Raw genomic sequence first — 20,559 nt, 5'->3', positions numbered from 1 at the left:
TTGCGCTATCGGGGTCCACATCGCCAAGCCGGTTACAACATGTGCGGTCTCCGCGACTAACATCTTCATTAGGACCTGTTACGCGCATGCTCCTTAGTATATCCCCGTACACGCGCTTTATGTGTGCGCTTGCTCCCCGCGGGGAGGCGCACGACGAGCTTAGCTCGGGGGACCCATTGGCTGTCGCCGAGCCCGGGCCGTGAACCACGCCTTCCGACGACAACGGACGCTCAGGGGACTCTCGCTCCCGCGTTGCGTGTCCCCGTAAGGCGGCTACAACCACGCTCCGTTGCGCTGGCGGCCGTGGGACACGCCAGGCAGCGCCGCTAATGGACCCCGCCGCCGCCGCTCCGAGCCGAGTTTTCATTTTAATGTTTCATACTTGTTTCTGTGTGGGAGGAGCGCGCGGTCTCCGCTTGGTGTGCCTCCAAGCGCGCTGTGAAGTCGACAATCGCACGCCAGCCTTGCAGAGTGAGCGACGGCCTGCCGGTCATTAGGAACGCTTTCGGCCCTGCGAGGGCAGGCGAAGGGGAGCGTATACCCCCCATGTTTTCGAGCTCGTTATACAGGGTGCCTCTTTTTTTTATTACGCGAGGTGGAAACTGTTGCAAAGTAAATTATATCGAGTGGAAGGGGTTCTTCTTCCGCTGGGCACCTCTTCTTGCTCGCAGACTCTGCGGCCGGCGCCCTTTCTTCCCGTTCCTTCGTGTGTGGTGAAGCAGCCGCTCGGGTGACTGCTCGCGGGTTCGCTGTGCTTGCTCTCTTATCTCGTGAATGACGTGGCACTGGCCACCGTGCAGTTCGACGCTGATTCATAGGCGAGGAGTCCACCCGCATCCAAGCGTGCACTTAAGCGATGTCTGCCGACCGCCAAAACGGCACTTCAGCTTCTGTGAATAGCTTCCGTAGCTGCGCAGGTTTACTGTTATTATGAACGGGGTACAATGCCTTTGTTGGCTCGTGCGTTACTTAAATCGTCGGTGGATGCCTTGACACCTCTTGTTGAAGAGTGGCGGTGAAGCATGCTGCAGGACAGACATTCAGCTTTGTGCCGACGTTACTCGAGCCATTGGATCTTGTAATACATATATGAAGCACTAAACGCGGCCTATATAGGTAGGACGACCAGTGTGTTTCTAACGCTGTCAATATGGTTACTTATTTCACGAACTATCTCTTTCGTTTACCATTTACGCTGATTCAGCGACATAATTAACGCCTTCCAGGACCAACAAGAGCTTCCAAGCTCTGTTTACCTTGAAAAACAATAATTCGTTTAGTGGATGCGTCGTCGCTCGCATGACTGTGTGATGCTGGAGGTGCCCAGGCAAGGAGTATGCAGTGACCGTTAACAAATGGCGTGCTTGCTTATTGTGGCACCTTGGAAATGTCTTGAGCGTTGTTTTGCGCGCTTTCGTTCCGAACGCCGACAAATTAGGCGTCGGTAAAACTCACCAAGCAACACTGATACAATCAGTACTGATCTCGGACGATGTAATGATTCTATGCAAAGTGTACTTTAATGTTATTGTTTTCGCTCCTACTGAACGCCTCAGGCAGAGCCATGACATCTCTATCGCTGGTGCCGGCGGCTTAGCAAGATGGATGATAAGAAAGAGATAACATCGGAGGTAAAGAATCGATTGTTAGTTTATCCGTTTATTGTTCACTCTCAGGAGTGGAAACAAATCGAGTTTGAGGCACTGAAGATACAGTTTCTGTTCCATATTCGGAGTGCTGTCCCTTACATTTTCGTTAAATCAGAACGTAAATGCTCCAGGTACCGCCTCCTCCAAGTGATGAAAGGCAAAGAGGCAGCTGAAAGCGGAATTGTGATTGTAGGCTGGCTCGTTAGCAAACCGTGGCAGCTAACACTTTGCTTTGGAAGGAATCGGCTTGTCACGAACCGATATAACTGATGGCCTCGCATTCGAGCAGCGTTCTGAGTGTGGCTGAAGGATGCTTTTGACTTTTGAATTGACTTGAAAACTTGAATTTGTTGCAATTTCTAGCACGTACTGCATTTGCTCATAGTGGTTTGAAGAAATATCGCATACAGAGAGGAGTCGCAACGCATCTTGTTTTGACTGTTGCGGACTCCTGAAAAAGCTTGCACGGATACTTGCTCAATGCCCGCCGCACGTGCACAACACCGCGAACAATATGGCGGCTATCAGCGAAGGGTTTCTTGTCAAGGTCTAACGAAGACTTTCTCGAAATCGACGCCACGCTGCGGCGACGCAGCGAACTATTCGTGGGAAAGTACTAATCCGGACGTTTAGAGCGTCGCAAAATCGTCTCTTGCGTTTATGTGCCTAACACTAATCACTACTAATGTTCACTACCAATCACTATTAATGTTCTGACCTGAGCAAATATTGTCTTTTGCGCGTCCGCTTACAAGAAAAATTGAATAAGTCATCACGTATGTGCCTCAGTTCAGTCATTTATGCATGTAAAATCAGCAAATACAGCCTTTGCCAAAAAAAAAAAAGAGCTAGCCTTTTTTTACCATTCGTGCCATTTGTATGCGCGGCTGAGAGTGCTTCGTCGGTGCATTTTGAGTTCCTTGTCGTAGTTGTCCTGTAAAACTGTACGTTAGGAGCGCTGTTGGGTCGATATCCGTGAGCGGATAAAATACAAGAGCCGCTAAGTGTTGTTTAGTGATTTTTCTGGTGCCCGCAATACTGAGAGAGCATGGGAACAGGAAGCCTTTCTGAAGTAGTGGAACGCATCATCAACAATGACTGCGCAGTTCGTCTCCGGCACTAAGCCTATATTTGTAAAAAAAGCCTGCTTGCTTGCACTAGACCGATTTATGTATATATAAGAGGCGTCATTCCTTATCCAATACGCTGAGCACGTATGACTAACGGACTCATGGCAAGATCAAGGAGGATTTTGCGCGACTGTGTATCTAATGACAGGCCGTTTGGGAACAGGAAGCCTTCCTGAAATAGTGGAACGCATCATCAACAATGACTGCGCAGTTCGTCTCCGGCACTAAGCCTATATTTGTAAAAAAAGCCTGCTTGCTTGCACTAGACCGATTTATGTATATATAAGAGGCGTCATTCCTTATCCAATACGCTGAGCACGTATGACTAACGGACTCATGGCAAGATCAAGGAGGATTTTGCGCGACTGTGTATCTAATGACAGGCCGTTTTGCGGCATGCTTGTATGATAATGTGGTGCTTTGTTATTCTCGTAAAGTGGACTGGGTGACGACTGCTGGAAGTTGCGGAAACATGCTCATATATAACGCTGCCATTCGCTCGATGTACATTTGCTTTCATAGTTGATGTCATGGATGTTGAATTCTCATCCAAGTGAGCTTCGACAGTGAAACGTACAGCTCTGCTCGAATGCCGGGCCTTTCCAATCGCCAGACAGCGCTTTCATCCCTGTCTCTCGTTTACTCCTTTTCAAATCACGAGCAACGAAAGAGTGGCGCACACGAAAATGCCGCCATCGACAAGCAACCGCTAGTTTTTCGGGAAATTTGAAAACAAACGTGATTCTACCTATAGGCCACAGGAGGGGTCCTACGTAACGCCGCCATATTGGCTTACTTCAGGCACCGCCTCTAGGTCGTGAGAACAACCAATATGTAAAGACAAAAATGTGGTTATATGCAGGGCACATTATGCGAGCGGAAGGTAATCGAAGCTCCCGTTAGGTAGATTCCAGACAAGGCAGACTCATACAGCATATTGTTGGGGGCTACAAAGTCAAGTGGGCGGAAGAAATTAGGAAGATTGAAGGGATAGGGTGGCCGCAGCTGACTCAGAACAAGGCTAATAGTGAAGGTCATCGGGAGTGGCCTTAGCCCCGCAGTCGACGTAGTTGGGCTGAGTATGGTGATTATTATTATGATTGTAATAAATAAGAACAGTTTCACTTCCCATTCGATACACCAGAAGTATGCGAACTCGACTTGAATGTCTACTCTCCAGGTGACGCGTCCCCGGTGTCCAGCTGCCCGCCGTCCCCGCTGGCCTGGTGTCACACGGCGGGCGACTCAGCCGCGGCCTCCGACAGTGACGGCGACTGCGGTCCTCTCCACGACGGCGCCGGGAGCCCGCGGTCTTCGAGCCTCATTGCCGCGGCCGAGGCCCGCCTCCTGGGGCGCTCAGATTCCACCGAGAAACGCAACGGCCACGTCGCACCCACCGCGCACCACCAGGCTCCCCACGGCCACAGCCAAGCTCAGTCCGCGTCCCAGCAGCAGCAGCAGCAACATCACCATCACCAACAGCAGCAACAGCAGTGCCGGCGTCGGCGCACGGCGTTCACGAGCGAGCAGCTGCTGGAGCTGGAGAAGGAGTTCCACTCCAAGAAGTACCTGTCGCTCACGGAACGGTCGCAGATTGCGCACGCGCTCCAGCTCACCGAGGTCCAGGTGAAGATATGGTTCCAGAACCGGCGCGCCAAGTGGAAGCGCGTCAAGGCGGGCCTCACAGCGGGACGCGGACCTCAGCAGCACTCGGACGCGCCGCGCATCGTGGTTCCCATCCCGGTGCACGTGAACAGGGTGGCCCTGCGCAACCAGCAGCAGCAGCAGCAGGCTTCAGAACCCAAGGGCCCGGGGTGAGTGGACGCTTATACCCACTTATCGAAGCGGGTTTGGTTTGGTTTATGGGGGTTTAACGTCCTAAAGCGACTCAGGCTATGAGAGACGCCGTAGCGAAGGGCTCCGGAAATTTCGACCACCTGGGGTTCTTTAACGTGCAGTGACATCGCACAGTACACGGGCCTCTAGAATTTTGCCTCTATCGAAATTCCACCGCCGCGGCCGGAATCGAACCCGCGTCTTTCGGGCGAGTAGCCGAGCGCCATAACCACTCAGCCACCGTGGCTTATGGAAGCGGGTGTATAGATAAAGTTAGAGATGCATTTAACGCATGATCATTTACTTGATAACGAAGTTGATTTAATGAGGTGGAAAACATAGAAGGGGGCGGACGTGAGTTGGGCAGATGAGATTACGAAGTTTGTGGGGATTGGTTTGCCACAACCGGCAGAGAACAAGCTAGTTAATCGAATTTTAACGGGAGGGACCTTTGTTCCATAGTGGGCACATTATGGTGGTAACGAAACGGGGTCAACAATCTTCGAGTCTCAAGAGTGAAGTGTCGTTGTTCTGTGTGAACAAACTCAGCGTTCCGCTTGCAATGAAGCAGGAAGCATGTTTCGACCTTTTGTTTATTGGGCCTGAAGCCTTTAAAGCACCGCTTCCTAGCGGAGTATTGGAATACATTTTTTGCGGCACTGCAGATGCTTCGGGCTGTTTGGTGTCATTTATTGAGTATATAAAGCATTCATTCAAACGGATCCTTTCTGCAATGTATTTCTCCATGGGTTCATTAAGTTTACTGCAGGGTTGTGTAAAATACGCGTGTTTCTCATTATGCTGCTCAAACGCCTGCGCTTGCTGCTAATTTAAGTTGCAGAGGGTTTTTTACTGGCTGCAATTGTGGCGATAGCTTTTTTTTTTGAGGGAATTAGCAGCGTGAAGTGGGCCTGTGGGGATTTTAGGCTGGAAATTAAGTAGAGTGCTCCATATTCCGGCTCTGGGTAGTTGGTGCGGAAAGGATCTTGTTACTGCTCCTCATAGGTTCGATGATACCGCGCGGCTTTAAGCCAGAGAAGGCAGTTTTTCGAGTTCTTCACTTCTTATATAGGAAGGGACCTGCTGGCGGTGCGAATGGTGTCTGCGGTGCTGCTATAGAAGTTTAAGACTGAATATAGCAACTTCTGACGACATGCGAGTTAATTCGTTCACGTGTGACTTGTTGAATCAGCCTTGTGCGAAATTAACCGTATGCCCATGGTCTCTAGCCAACAGCTGCACCCACAGCAATCCAATGCCAGCGCTCGGCGCCAGCAGTTGAGAGCCAGTGCAGCCATTTGCATTGGCGCTAACAATGGTGCCGTGCCGGTTTTTACATAATGACGCAGACACCCCCGCGGCAGCGTCTCGTGCATTAGCGCCTAAATAATGGATCACCTTGCTAAAAGAACAAACGTGATCCTTGCGAGAGGGGATAATGCGTTCGTCCTGTATTTGCGTGGGGAGCTGGGGGGGGGGGGGGGGGGTATTAGGGGGACTCTTGAGGTGGAGTGTTTACGGATACCAATTTGTCGGCCGCGCGAACTCCCAGACCCACATTCGCATGCGCGAAATCGCACCCTCGGCGGCGTTGGCGTCGGCGCGTAATCGTTTACTTTTCACCTGGCCGGGTGGCGGGCGCTGGAAAACCAGCGCCGACCCCGCAGTCCGCTCAGCACATTAGCGCCCTCACATAGGCGGTAGTACGAGCAATACGAGGCGCGAGAAATGCAGGATATGCCCGCCATAGACTCGCTTTGCACATATATATACACCCCCAAGCGTTCGCCTCGTGTTCGCTCACTCGACGCTGAGCAGGCTTGCGCACGCATATACGCCTTGTATATACACATACTAAGCGGTGTTGAGACGTTCGATTTCTTTTTTATTTTTCGCATAGCGCCTTCTTCGTGGGGCACAGGCATAGGGCCGATTAGTGGCCGCATGACCGCGGTACGCTGTTCACCCGCGCGCCTGTCCGCGTATGGGACGTCCGAAGCCGGCCGATATACGCGCTCACACATTGAGCCGCCTTGTTGGCGGCAGCGGCGGCCAACAGGCCGTGCTTGGAGGGGAGGGGGACAGGAGGGGGGCGCGGTAGGGGTGGGCGCCTTGTAATTTGGCCGTGCGGCCGAGAGGCATTTAACACTCGGCCCGACAGCGGCCGTTTCTCTTTCCGGAGCCTGTCGGCGCCTGTTTGCTTTCAGGCCAACAACACGCCCGAACCATTACCGGCGCTCGTCGCCCCGGGGCTGTCGAAGGCAACGAGCTGCCGCCTGGGAGAGCGTGGGGCACCACCTCGTTGCCCGGCCATCACCCGCGCGGGATGCGGCGTGATCCGTGCGGCCTTCTTGCTGCTTCCCTTTTATTTTCTTCATCGATGCGCTCTGTGCTCGGGCCCCCTCTCCTCCTCCTCCTCGGACCTGGCATCGATGCGGGCGCGCTGCTTGTTCTGCGAGTAGATCCTCGTCAAGGTGCTGAATACCGGAGCAGGTTTATGGAAATACCCCCCTCCCGTTCGCGCCTCCCTTCCGCGTGCTATTATTGCTTTGTTTTTAGCCACGGCAGCTTCTTTTTTCCCTCGTTCTTTTGTGCGTAGAAAAAAAAATGTTTACTTTGTGCGCATGCGTCCCCGCATGCATGGTCAGTTGTAGGAAGATTGATGTTCTTTCCGCATTTTGCCTCCATTAGTTTCGTAACGGAACGAAGACCGTACTCGTGTGATCGTTCTGAAAATAAATATGCCGGGCTTGAACGATTCCTGGGAGTTCGTTGAGGGAGCCCACGCCAGACTGCATCCGCGCGGTCGCTTCGATACTGGCAGCCTTCGACGTTGCTGTGATACTAACGCGGCGATAGGGTTGCGTAAAAGAAAACGAAATAGGGGAGGGAATCGTATAGAATCGTAAGAGAAATTCCCTGCATGTTTATTTTTAACCTGATTGTTAATGTGCCATGCTTGTTTCATGCCTTCTAGCTGCCACAGTGGCTCAGTGCTTACGGCGCTCGGCAGCTAACCCGAAAAGACGCGGGTTCGATCCCGGCCGCGGCGGCGGAATTTCTATGGAGGCGAAATTCTAGAGTCCGATGTATTGTGCGATGTCAGTGCGCGTTAAAGAGCCCCAGGTGGTCGAAACTTCCGTAGCCCTTCACTACGGCGTCCTTCATAGCCTGAGTCGCTTTGGGACGATAACCCCAATAAACCAAACTAAACCATGTTTCTTCATGCCTTGTATAGCGCCGCCTCTTGCGTGTCACTTCGAATCCGGGAGCCCAACTGCGCACCGTTGTCATGGTTCTCTGCGGCAGGACTGTTATTTTGTGGACGACAGGCTTACTACATGCCATAATCGCAACGCTGTGCGCGGAAAACGCAAGGTCAAAGTGACTTTGTGGTCAAAAGGACTAGTCCCAAGCAACTGTTCAGAATGACGTGTCCGCTGCACAGCAATTCCGTGCGCTTACGTCCGTCACGAAGCACCGCTTGGCAGCTTGCACAGAATAGACACGAATGGAATGCACTACGGGATTGCACGATAAGAGATGGCGATACACTCGCGGAAAGGCATTCAGTAATAACGCCGGGCTCGCAAGACTCGAGAGCACCGACGTTCTCAGGGCCTGGTCGCAGGGCGCGGCATTTTGCGAGCATTCCCAACAGTTGCGTGGGCTTTCATCGGCGAGCGACAAGCTGCTGCCGCAGGCGGCTAACCGGCAGCGTCGGCGGCTTCTCTGAGCGGCCACGCCGAACTGCGAGGCCTAATCGGGCGGTCACGCGTCGACGCCCACGGCTCGTTGCGAACACGCAGAGCGCAGGCCATTTAGAAGCCGACAACGAGGTAGCGAGTCACCTCTCCGACCGGCTCGGCGCGCGAAACATTTCAGTTCGGCGCCGCCGCGGCGTCTGTGTACATCGCGACGCGATTTGCGCCCCGGCATTGCCCTCTGCGCGCGCAGCAGTACGCTCGCGTCTTGGCTCCGCTCGCACGCGGGGCCGCAGCGGAGCGGCTCCTGATGGCCCATTGTGTGAGCCTCAGGAGAGCATGCCACGAAGGAAGGCGGCAACACCTTGCTCTTTTCGCGCGCGCACGTATGCGCTAAACGCGAGACCAGGGCCGCTTTCCCATGAACCGCCGTTGTTCTACGCGCCTCCGAGGTCCGCGCTGGAGGCCTGCTGCCGTTCAAGCACATCGCGGCGCTACCATGCCGCATAGCCTTTCGTGCTGCCGCTTCGAACGGCCATACCGTGTGAAAACGGGCGCCGCTTCGCGGGGCGATGGTGTATTGATTTCCCCACTCTAACGGCCGATCCAATGGCTACTCGTAAAAGCATTTGCCGAGTGATGGGGCCCACGGCAGAGTCGTTGGCGCTGATGATGACTCATTCGCGCAGCGTGTAACGGAAGTGTTGGATCGAAGGCGTTATCTGCGGAGTGCGCGTGGTTCTCACCACAGCAGTTGCTGAGTTTGGACGCTCGGCGGCGCTCTCTTTCTCTCTAACTTTGATGGATTCTTGAGGGGCGTAACTGCTTAAACGAGTTAGGGAGCGTTTAGCAGCTCGTCCGTTTGGTGCCCCGGAGAGGGATCCTCCTATATGCAGACAAGGATTCACGGAAGTAACCGCAATAGTCGAGGGCTGTTGTGATCATAAGAATACGATACTTTGTCTTCCCTCGGCGCAAAGAGACAAGGACGAAGACGAGGAAGTAGGGTCCTTCTTGTTTCAAGGCACACCCTTTTTTCACTCCTGTCAACGCGTCTACTCGTCTTTCGTATAGTCGTTGGTGGCCGCGAATTTTTTGTGGTGTAAATTAAGCGCTGCAGCTACAGCTTGTTTAGATATCATTCAAGATGTACTGACGAACCACATTAACGGCTTCTCGCAGCTCGGTTTTCATTCTCGTTATTTGATCTTTGCAGGCAAGAAGTATGTTTTCAGCAATGAAGTTAACACGTCTAAGTGTGTTTATTACTGAGAACTGCATGTATAGATCCCTGTCATATAACTTACCCAGGTGCAATTATATAGGCAGGACGGAGGACAAGGATACGGCCGAACACTGCGAAGACAGGACAGGAAAGGGCGCAACCTGTCCTGTCCAGCGGAGACTGGATCTGCATCCCAATACGCTAGGCACAACCGGCCACGAACGCAGGAAACAGGGACGAAAGGAAAGGGCTCAACCTCTCCTGTCCTGCTTTTGCGGCCGGTTGTACGCTCTGTGCTCGTCATGCAACATAAATCGCGAGATGAAATTGAAGACAAAGCTACAACAGGGCAGGTTGCGCAGCTAAGGTACGACAGGACAGAGCGCTGCCTGCCCCGTCATGCTTTCGCGACCTCTTGTGCGTCTGTCTTTCGTAACGTTTTACTGGCAGCCGCGGTGGCTAAGCGGATATGGTGCTCAGCTGCTGAGCCAAAAGACGCGAGTTCGATCTCGGCCGCGGCGGTCGCATTGCGATGGAGGCGAGATGCTAAGGAGGCTCGTGCGATGTACTTGCATGTTATACAACCCTAGGTGGTCGAAATTTCACCACCCTCTACTACGGCTTTCTTCATAACCTGTGTCTCTTTGGCGCGTTAAATCCCATAAAACAAACTAACGTCTTACTGTACACATATGCCCAGTGGAGACTGGGGCAGCTAGTTGTCCTTTTTCTTTGATAATATAGAGGTTGCCATCGCGTAATTTTTTTTTTTTTACAATAGTGAGAGCACTGATGGCTTGACGGTGCAGTTAAACAACAGTGTTGTGAAGGAAACGGACAGGGGTAGTTCCGATAGTATATAGTATGTCTTGTCTAACAATTGTGGCACTACAGACTGCATGCAGGTTGAGGTCGATACAAGACCTCACCCACGAAACAACAGCTGCGTGGCATCAACAAGTTAGGGGCCGAATTCTCGAAGCTATTTCCGCTTTAGAGCAGCCCGTGGTTGGCGGCCACCTTGAAAATCGTACGCCGAGCAAACACGCTCCCCGAATTCAAGGGTGCGAGATATTCAGGAACCGTTTTTGTTGCAAACATATCGTGCCCTGAGGTTTCGGCTCGGGAGAGTATATACAGAGCAGGTCACGTGACTGAGCATTCCTCAAGCGGTAACAAGTCCGTGTTTGGAAATTTCATTATTGTATGCGAAACTTTGTTGTGAAACATTCTCGTCCGAAATAGTATTCACCGCGCTTAACGTATATCGCAGCTCATACGGCGCGGTTGCGATCTACTCAACTACTCAAAATATTCGCTCAGTAATGTAAGAAACTATTGACGCTGTCTTTGAAATAACGTCTGAAACTTTCGGGGGTACCATACATTGGCTGAGTATGCATGTGTTCGCGAGTGGAATATTCAACGGTATCTCGATAATGAAATAGCACTGTAACTAGGATTTATTTGGAAGAATACCTGCGGCTTATCCAGTCGCCGACAATATAGATGCCCACATGAAATGCTTTGTAGGACTAGCATGGCCAATTCTAGGACGGGTCATATGTTATGCTATTCGCATTCTTTGAATCGCAACTGGTCATGTCACATGCTTGTTTAGGGCGATGTTTCCATGCTTTCTCTTCCAGTTTGACCACCTGTGACTTGTGGCAATATAAAAGCTGCCGTTAGTGGTCATGCAGTAGAGCGCTTCTCTGACACCGCTGGCTTTACATGTTCTATAGTGTTGCAGCGCAGCCGGCTTCACAGGTGCAACGCTGATTCTTCGTTACCCGTAACGTCATACCAGCTTTGGAGACCTTTAGCATAGCACGTGTCATCCCTTACAAAAATGGTCCATAGACAGTCTGTAGACTTCTTATAACTCTATTGCCTCCCTATAGATACTTCGTTTTGTCCAGTCATAGTCTATAGACGGTCTATAGACAAAAGTCTACTAAATGTGTATGACCATAAATCTATAGATTTTCTGTAGACTGTAGGATTTGTACTGCCTGTAGACTGTTCTCCAGGGATTGTTTATACAGAGTCTATAGACTTTATAGTCACAAGTCTATGGACAGTCTCCAGAAAGTCTAAAGAAATTTTGTTGGGGATGTTACCATTAGAGTTACCGTATAGCGCGGGGACACAACTGCGCATGTGCGAAGTTTAACCGAGACTCCTTTTTACGGTGGTACTGTGATAACTGACGCCTTACAACCTGGCTCGAGTAGATATTCGCAGTAGCTGGCCGATTATGCATTTAATTTGCCGTGGAACATAACGGTTCCGGTATACAGCGACCGAATCGGAGATCGAAGCTGCTATACGTGTCTGTGAAGGGCCAGAAGTGTCGCGTGAATAAGGCGACGAGTCCGAGCTTAGTGCACGGGGTTGTCAAGCGAGTAGCCAAAATTTTTCTCTTTAAGGAAAACCCACTGATCCACTAGCTCGAATTGCATACCATTATTCACTACTGTCGTGCATTTAAGTTACCGCAATGACTCCCATTTGAGAGATACGAGAGCGTTCCGGCAATTCGCCTCGGCTGGGCCAATATTCGGAGGGAGGGCGTATGCATGAAAAGAGCGCTATTTAATTTAACGAGTGTCTTTTATACAAGGCCCACGAGCACGCATAGCCGCTGCTGGGGTCAGAAGAAAGGAAACCTCACCGGTGTGGAAACAACCTATCATTACAAGTATAGAGTATCAAATATTTGCGTGCACATCACGTTATAGTCTAGTGGAGTCAATAGTAGAGCCCTCAACAGAGTGAACACAATTTTTTTCTTGGCTTTGTTAGCCCAGCTCGGGCTGGTGGCTACCTTTTACCTTTTTTTTTGTGTGTGTGTGCGTGTGTGGTAGAGTATTTCTCGGGCTGTCGAGTCAAAGATCTAGGGCTCGACACCCTCATCTGGTTAGATATTTTTCTATTCTTATGTTTTATTTTCTCACTTTAGGAGTTGTTATTTTATGAAACAAAAGAAACACCGAGCAGATATGTTCTTTTCATTCAGCTCCGAATCTCTAGGATTAAAGGATACATAGCAATCAATCAATCAATCAATTAATCAATCAATCAATCAATAAATCAATCATTCAATCAGTCAATCACTTTAATGCGCACTCAGGAAAACACTTTACAAATTTAGGCCTGGCAAAGCCTCATTGGGATGTATGACAGTGCCTGGAAGACAGCGATAGGTCTTATGTAGTGCTTTATATAGATAAGAAAGGATAAATAAATACATAATAAAATTCTAACGTAAAAGTTCGACAGGCACAGCAACATTTAATTCATAAAAGTTAGAAAAAGAAACGGACACGTCAAATCATTCAACAGGATGTCGACACCGACAGCTGATTAAAAGCACTGGAAAAAGTAACCATCAAAGGGCTAACGAGACGAGAAAGGCAAAAAAGTGCTGCAGAGAGAAAATTTCCAAACATAAAATTAAAAGCTCAGGTAATAAGAGATGAACGCAACAGCTTCGTTAGTTTATGATTTCTATTCAAACAGGGTGCGGTTAGCGGCAACATATTTAAGAATGACGGCACACAGAATGCACGAGTTCCTTTTTCCATAACGAGTGGAACAGCGCGGAATAATATATATATCTTCTGACCCGAGGCATCTGCTCGGATTATGCTTAACTTTATATACATTGGACCAAAATATTTTAGCACAATTGTTTCAGATCGGAGAGAATTAAGGTTTGGAAGCCTTAGAAAACTAAAAAAATTGCAATCCTTTGAAAGCGCGAAACTGTAAGCCCTGTTTCTTAAGATTGCGCGCAAGATGGTGTTGTGTCTTTTACGCCAGCGAAGTGCGCAGTGCCCGTAAATCTTTATACCATAACTTAAAACACTGTAACCGAATGCGTGTATTATTGCTTTTCTAACAGAAAATGACATGTAGTATATTTAACATTGAACAGCAAACAAGAAACAGCACATAATTTCTGACAGATATGATTAAGTTCAGAATTCTAATATAAATGATTATCAAAGAGCAAACTATGATATTTTACACGGGAGGCATAAACCAGGTGGGTGCACGAGAAGAGGGCGCAATCGAATTTTGGTAAAAGCATAGAATGGTCAAGCGTCAGTTTCTTTAATGGTTTACAGAAGCGTATCAACTGAGTTTTGGATACGTTAATGTTGATAAGGCGGTGCGCAAAACAGTTCATATATTTTATTGTAGTATTGTAGAGACCATTAACAGCAGCAAAGCAGTGCTTTGCGCAGAAAGTGATAGCCGTATCGTCAGCATACTGAAATAAACTACCAGGTACGGAGTTCACCAGATCATTAACAATGATATTATATAGCAAAGGGCTTAATATAGAGCCTTGAGGAACACCACAATTAATATCAGCAAGACTGCTGCGAAAATTAGTGACTGAAACTACCTGTGTTCATCTGTGTAAGATATTAGTAAGTAATGTAAAAAAGAGCCTCTAAATTCTAACACATTAAGTTTAGTAAGAGTAGGATATGGCAAAAACTGTCAAACTCTTTGCTCACATAAAGAAATAGTTCACATTCCACATGGTTAGTTTCAAATGCGAAAATCAGAGCATCATCGAATTTTTCAAGAAGAACCTGGGTGCTTGTGCCCTACACGAATCCGTACTGGGCAGCATAAATGACATCGCACCTCGTATGACATGACATCTGGCATTCAGGATGTGCTGGGTTCAATCCCCGGTGCCGCCGGGTACCCACCGGTTTTTAATGGGTACAATATTTCCCCCGGCCTGGTGCTCGGCTTTTCTGGGTGAGATGCTTGGGAAAAGGGTCTTGAACACAGTTGCTCTGATATATCAGCGATAAGTTCCGCCGTCAACAACCTTAAATCCGCCTCGTGCGGTAGAAGCCCATTTGTGGCCCTTTTCTTTATCCAAGAAAACATGCATACTCAGAAGTAATTTTTTTTTCAAGTATTACGTATACCGCTGGCATAATTTTCTGCCTTATTGGGTGCCCCACTATTAAAACATGGAATAATAATGGCGGTTTTAATTAGCACCGGCATTTCTGCAGTTGCGATAATGCGAGCAAGAAGCGTCAATAACATACATTTAAACGATATGAAAATTTCTGCATGAGTTACCTAAATCAGCATTTCAGATTCATCGATCCCAGGAGATTTATTAGGCTTGAGGCCGCCAAACAGACATTGAAGGTCATGTTTGGTAATAAAAGGTAGGTATGCAGTGTAGGCCAAAAAATGTTGTAAGGAACATATGTTCGGGTGCAATACAGTTACGCCAACTACACGAAAAAAATAACTCTTAAATTCTTGTAGAATGGTCTCACCATCGCTCGAAAAATGCCCAACAGATTTCTCCATGCTTGTGGCAGTGCTGTGGCTTCAAGTCATTGACCAGCCTCCAGGTTGTCTGCTATCATAGCATGCGTCAAAACAATTTTTTTTTTTAAGGCGTAAGGCTTTAATGGCGCTTGCTCTCGTCCGTCAGTTCGTCCGTTACGCCCTTCAACTCGACAAGAAAACAGAATCCTTGTGCACGATGGAATCCGGACCACCATCCTTCCGTTCTGCAGCTGAGCGTGCTAACGACTACGCTACTTCCTGCCAACGCACATGTAGTTTTCCTTGTCTAGGACGCTGGAGAGTGTTTGCGGAAAGGCATCGAATCAGACGGATGCCTCCCAAATGCCCTACAGTGTCGCCACAATTTGAAATTCGCATACAATTCTGTATTTAATTAACATCTTAACCGAACACCAGGAACACAAGCACCAACACTGCGCTAAAGGCTTTCGCCTCACCGCACTTTAGATCAACAAAGTGCCCCCCTGAATTTTTTCGACAGTGTATCTGCTTGGCGAGCATAATCTTCGCATTAACACTGTTTCTAGTTATCTTAAACTTGAGTCATAGCCCGTTACAAGATGGCGCACGCTCTACTTGCTTCCAGAGTAATTCTTTCTTTAATTGCTGCCGGTATTTTTGCTAACACCCATCTGCCATCAATGTCACTCTGCTTGACTTGGAAAGTCCGGGTGGCGGCGTGCTTCAATTCTTTGGAAATTTCAACCAATTGCTCATACATCTCACCTGGAGGCACAATTTTTAAGAAACTCTCTAAGTGGTGTTGCGCTAATAATTGCTCCGATTGCTTTTCTTTCTCCCTCACAGCTCACAGTTTTGCTTATCTCGATAATTTTATAGCCATTCTGCCAAGACCCTTGGCTACTGCTAGCAAAGCTTATCTCGGCGCTTTTTTTAAATGTCTGGCGTTGCAGTTTTTGCATGATGTAACAACACGCTGTGCAAATCACCTGAAATTTCCTGAGGAGTTGTGTGACGGTAGGGTTTTCGGTGTAATGGTTTAATTCTAACGTATGCTGGATTTTTGTATTAGTGACTCTAAATTTTGACAGCACAAGGAAAACTCGTCTCTGATAGAGGGTAACTTGCGGGCTAGGAAAATGGCAGCGAACTATCGAAACCGCTGGCACTGCTTCGAATTTTTTAGTGCCCTGGCACTAAGCCCTCAACTCACCGATTTGGACGCTGTCTTTCCGGCGTAGGTGGGCCCCATAGGAGGCACGTGGACCACCTAGGGGGGCGGGAGTGACGTCATCATAGCTTGCCCACCGTATTTTGATCAAGCTGCCCATCGTGGCAAGTGGCAGTTCAATTAATGATTCGCTGTGAGAGGTCGCTGGTGAAGAGCAACCCGAGTCTCACAAGCCCCATCGGAGACAGCAGGGCAAAGCGCACTGTTTAATCGCTGCACCACTGCGCCAGGAGGGCTATGAGGACTTCCAGCGATCTGTGAATGCAAAGTAGGGAATGACAAATTCCACATGTATGGGCATTAACCCATTAATGCTTACACTTCATACCCTTAAGGCGGAGCTTAATTGCGTCATGTACTTTTAGTGCGCTAGCACTAAGGCCCCCCATCCTCACCGATTTAGCCAACCTTTGTCTTAAGCCTCCTTGACTTTTAAAACGGAGTCTCGAACCGGAAACGAAGGCGAAGTGAAAACCGAATTGCTATCGCACCTAATTCGCATTTGGCGTAACCTTGTTCAATCATTTGTAATTTTTTTTTGTTCCGCTTTGCGCCGGCATTCGCTTCAGTCCAGCTTGGCATGTGGGCGTTTTCTTCCCCTCCATGTGAACATACTTCTCGCAAATTTCGCCTTTGGTTTCACCTTTAACACAGCCATGATTCCGGAAGGACGTTCTAACGGCACTGACGAAGACGGGGAGTTGAACCACGTCATGTTTAGGGGACAGAATTTAGCCTCGGTCTTCTCTTCTCTGCTTCTTTGCACTCGGTGATAAAGAAAAGTGGGGGATATAGAGCGCCATAATGGGGTGATGTGGGAAGAATGAAAGTACGGTCAGATACTGCCACGTGGCCATTGGTCCAAGTGCCACCCTCGAGTCAAGACTCGCGCTGGGGCGGAGCGCGAATGACCCGGAAAGCAGTGTGGCCATCCTGTCAAAGGCCTAGCATACTCCGAATAAGTACTGGAAGATGCCAGGACTCAAGCTTTGCAATGCTGGGGGGGGGGGGGGGGGGGGCGGGGGGAAGTGAGGCGAAGAGCGGATATGCACTCCTTATTCGGCGTGGAAGAACCGCTGCACATAGACATACAAAATTATTCCGCTCGCACTGCTATGATGCAGCACCTAGCCGCAGCACATCCACACTTGCCAGACAGCAGCACCTTTTTTTCTTCTTTGCTTTTGCACCGCACCCAATGCGCGCGGCGTCTCAGAGGTGTTGCCGCCGTCGCACTTCTTCCACAGGTGTGCGCGGACCGACGCTTTCGCGTGCCTCGCATGTAATGCGGGGCCAAATCGCACGATACCTACTTACATCCACTGCATAAGAGGGGAGAGAAAGCGGACACCTGCACGCACGAACCTCACCTCACCCGCGCCTCGTTCTCTTCCTAGATGCGCGCTCGCCCTTCGCCTTCCATTACAAAGCCCCGCGGGCGGCATGGTGGGCCAACCCCAACGGTTGTCATTACAAATCTCGCCGGATCTGCAGTCTCTGAGCTGCGCATGGATGCTGGCGGTCATTCAGCGTCGTGCACCGGCGGCCAGGCGGCGGCGGCTATGCCTGATCGGTCCGCCTGATAAGACACGGGGCACGCTGGTTGATCGCTGCCCATAGAGACTGGAGCGAGCGAGCGAGCAGACACGCCGCGCGCGTGAACGAGCCCGCAAGTGTTGCTGCGCCTCGGCGGCTTGTCTTTCTTCTTCGTAAAAACCGCGCCTGGACCTGCGCGCTTTGCACAACTCCCATTTTTGTTGATGCCCCCCCGTCCTGTCTCTTTTTTTCTTTTTCTTCTTCTTTGTGCCGTCCTGGAGGTATGGTGTATGGCCGTTTTGCTATCGCATTCGAAGCAGCAAAGAGAGCTTGCAGCTGCTGCGGTCGTTTGCGTGTTCGTAGTCATCATGCCCCTGCGATCTTGCACATTTAGTATGCTCTTGTAGTGCGGCAGCAGTTTCATTTGCTGCCATGCCCGTGAAGTTTGGCCTGTCTCGAATACGGCGGCTAAGCAATAGTAGTAGAATTAGCATGGCCCGTGGTTTCGCGTGTGCAGTTGGTGATACATGTAAAAAACGATGCTTACAGGCTACATGCTCTCTGGAAGTGGCGAGATTTACACAAACTGCTGCCGCTTGGTCCTCGATGGAGGCACTTTACGAAGCGTGAGCGTTCATATCGCCATAGAGATCTCGAACGCAGTGATAAAGGGTGGGGAACTGCGTGTGCTTTTCGAAGTACGAAAGGAGTTTTGTTGGGTAAGAAACTGCATATTCCAGTTGCCTGATTACTGATGTTCCCCTTGGCGCCATCCCCCTCCCTCCTTTCAGGCACACACAAAGGTGCACATACCTCTTAGTACGCACGTATGTGCCAGTTCAACAGCGGCTGTCAGGGCATCCGCCTCGAGACGTGTGAAGCGCGACGTATAACAATCTGCAGAATGCTGAGAGCGCACAAAAGACTCACGCGATGCACTCGTTTTCCTCGCCTGCAAAAACCTCCTGCGGAGCTTCTTTTCGCCACGAAACGCCCAAAAATTTTGATAACACAAATCATCAGACAAGGAAGAGAGTTCCTCGAGGCAAGATCTACCAACCTAGCGTAATGCTAGCGTTTACCGTATACTGCCTTTGTGAAGACGGCTTGCCCATTGTCCGCGGTTGTTTTTTCCCCATCCTTCTCTCTCTCGTCCTTCTCCCCCGCTCTCTTTTACTTTGTAGCATTTACTCTCGGCCAGGACAATAGCCATAAACGAGACAGCGTGAGCAATGAGACATTAACGCAGTGGAAGTTGGGGGAGTCCTTAAATGTCTTTGCTGCGTTATATGCAAGGTATACGTAATTTCAAGAAATTGCAAGGAACCGGCTGCCTACAGCGGGATGTAGGGCGTGAACGGTTGGCCCATGGGGCCAAGTAGGAGTTAAACACTATCTATGCGCGTACTTAGTGCCCTAACATAGGGCTGAGACCGCCACAAATTACTTGGAGACAACACGCGCGTATATGCTTGGGAAGTAAGGCGCCGCGACCGAGGTCCCGAGAAAGTTCGTTCAGTGCCTATAGACAACAACGTGTCTACAAAGAGAGAGTTCGCGGAAGCCGGACTCGCCTGAGGGTGAAATATATCCTTAGCACCCATAGGAATAAATGGAAATGAAAGTTTTCAAAGCAGTTTCCTGATTTCACAGTGCACCTAAGACGTCGTCCCTTCGTGAAGAACAACGAAGTTCATCCTAGGACAGATTCTGAAAGTACGAAGCGTGATTTCCGTGACGATGTCTAAAACATCCCGAAACGTGAAAATGGGCGCCGCCCGACGATGGGGTACGAGGCGGTTGCGCGAAACCTAGAAACATATGTGAGCAAAACTTACCAGAATATATATATATATATATATATATATATATATATATATATATATATATATATATATATATATATATATATATATATATATATATATATATATATATATATATATATATATATCGTTTGACAGAGGTACCAATCGAGGCTACCGTGCGTCAACAGTTAGAGATTGGTTTGAACAAGAGTGCTACAAAGTAGGCTTCGTCATTTCGAAGACATCTTTTTATAATACCGCGATAAACACACGTTGTGAAGCCGGACACACTCCCGAAAGGCGTTCTATCCACTGGAAGTTTCCCCAAATCGCGCAAGCTTCTCGTGTTTATGCACAGCGCAAATGACGAGGACGAGAACGAGGGAGAGAAGAGACAGCTTGTCGTGTTGTCTGACATTTCTGCCGCACACTCTTCATTCCATCGCAAATACTGCCGTACAAACGAAAGCAATGTTTACATTCAATACAGCGATCAGAAAGCACGATAAACGAACCGCACACTGTCGCGGACGACTAACACCGCGATACACTCATAGGTGGCGCTAGCGGATAGCAGGCGGGGGTAACGTCTGTGGCGCCGTCTGCTCAACAGTGCGTGGTGCTATTTCGTGCGCTTTCCATGGCGTTTGAGAAATGCTTTTTCAGGCAATTGCGTCAAGGCTGTTTGGTTTGAACCTCTTGATTCGTGAGCAAATTTAGTGCACGCGGCAGCGAGCCGGACTACAAGATATGTTTGCGCAATTCCGGAAAACACCCAGCGGATAGAGAGCACTTGGGTGCATGTCCGGCTCCACAACCCACTTTTACAGGCATCCGTACATCACGTCATAGACACATGACGGAAGCCAACAGTCACTGAAACCAAGAAGCATAGGAGATGTTTTTTATTTACTTTGTTATGTTCTTTAATGGGAGATTAATAGGTTTAGTTTGGTTTTGTGGGGTTTAACGTCCAAGAGCCATTCAGGCTATAAGGGACGCCGTGTAAAAGGCTCAGGAAATTTCGACCACCTGACGTTTTTTTAACGTGTACACTGACATTGCACAGTACACGCGCCTCTAGAATTTCGTTCCCATCGAAATGCGACCAC

General features: G+C 49.3%; 1 protein-coding gene across 1 annotated transcript in view; it reads left to right on the top strand.

The window, feature by feature from the left end:
* The window catches only part of LOC144094868 (uncharacterized), a 50,022-nt gene that overhangs the window by 17,033 nt on the left and 12,430 nt on the right, over positions 1-20,559 (top strand). Inside the window, exon 2 of the mRNA XM_077628745.1 lies at positions 3,960-4,593. Coding sequence (XP_077484871.1) covers positions 3,960-4,593 — 634 coding nt within the window. The remainder of the gene's footprint in view (positions 1-3,959; positions 4,594-20,559) is intronic.

This window comes from Amblyomma americanum, chromosome 6 (genome assembly GCF_052857255.1).
Source record: "Amblyomma americanum isolate KBUSLIRL-KWMA chromosome 6, ASM5285725v1, whole genome shotgun sequence".
NCBI classification, from domain to species: domain Eukaryota; kingdom Metazoa; phylum Arthropoda; class Arachnida; order Ixodida; family Ixodidae; genus Amblyomma; species Amblyomma americanum.
This window is presented reverse-complemented; position numbering and strand designations above follow the sequence as displayed.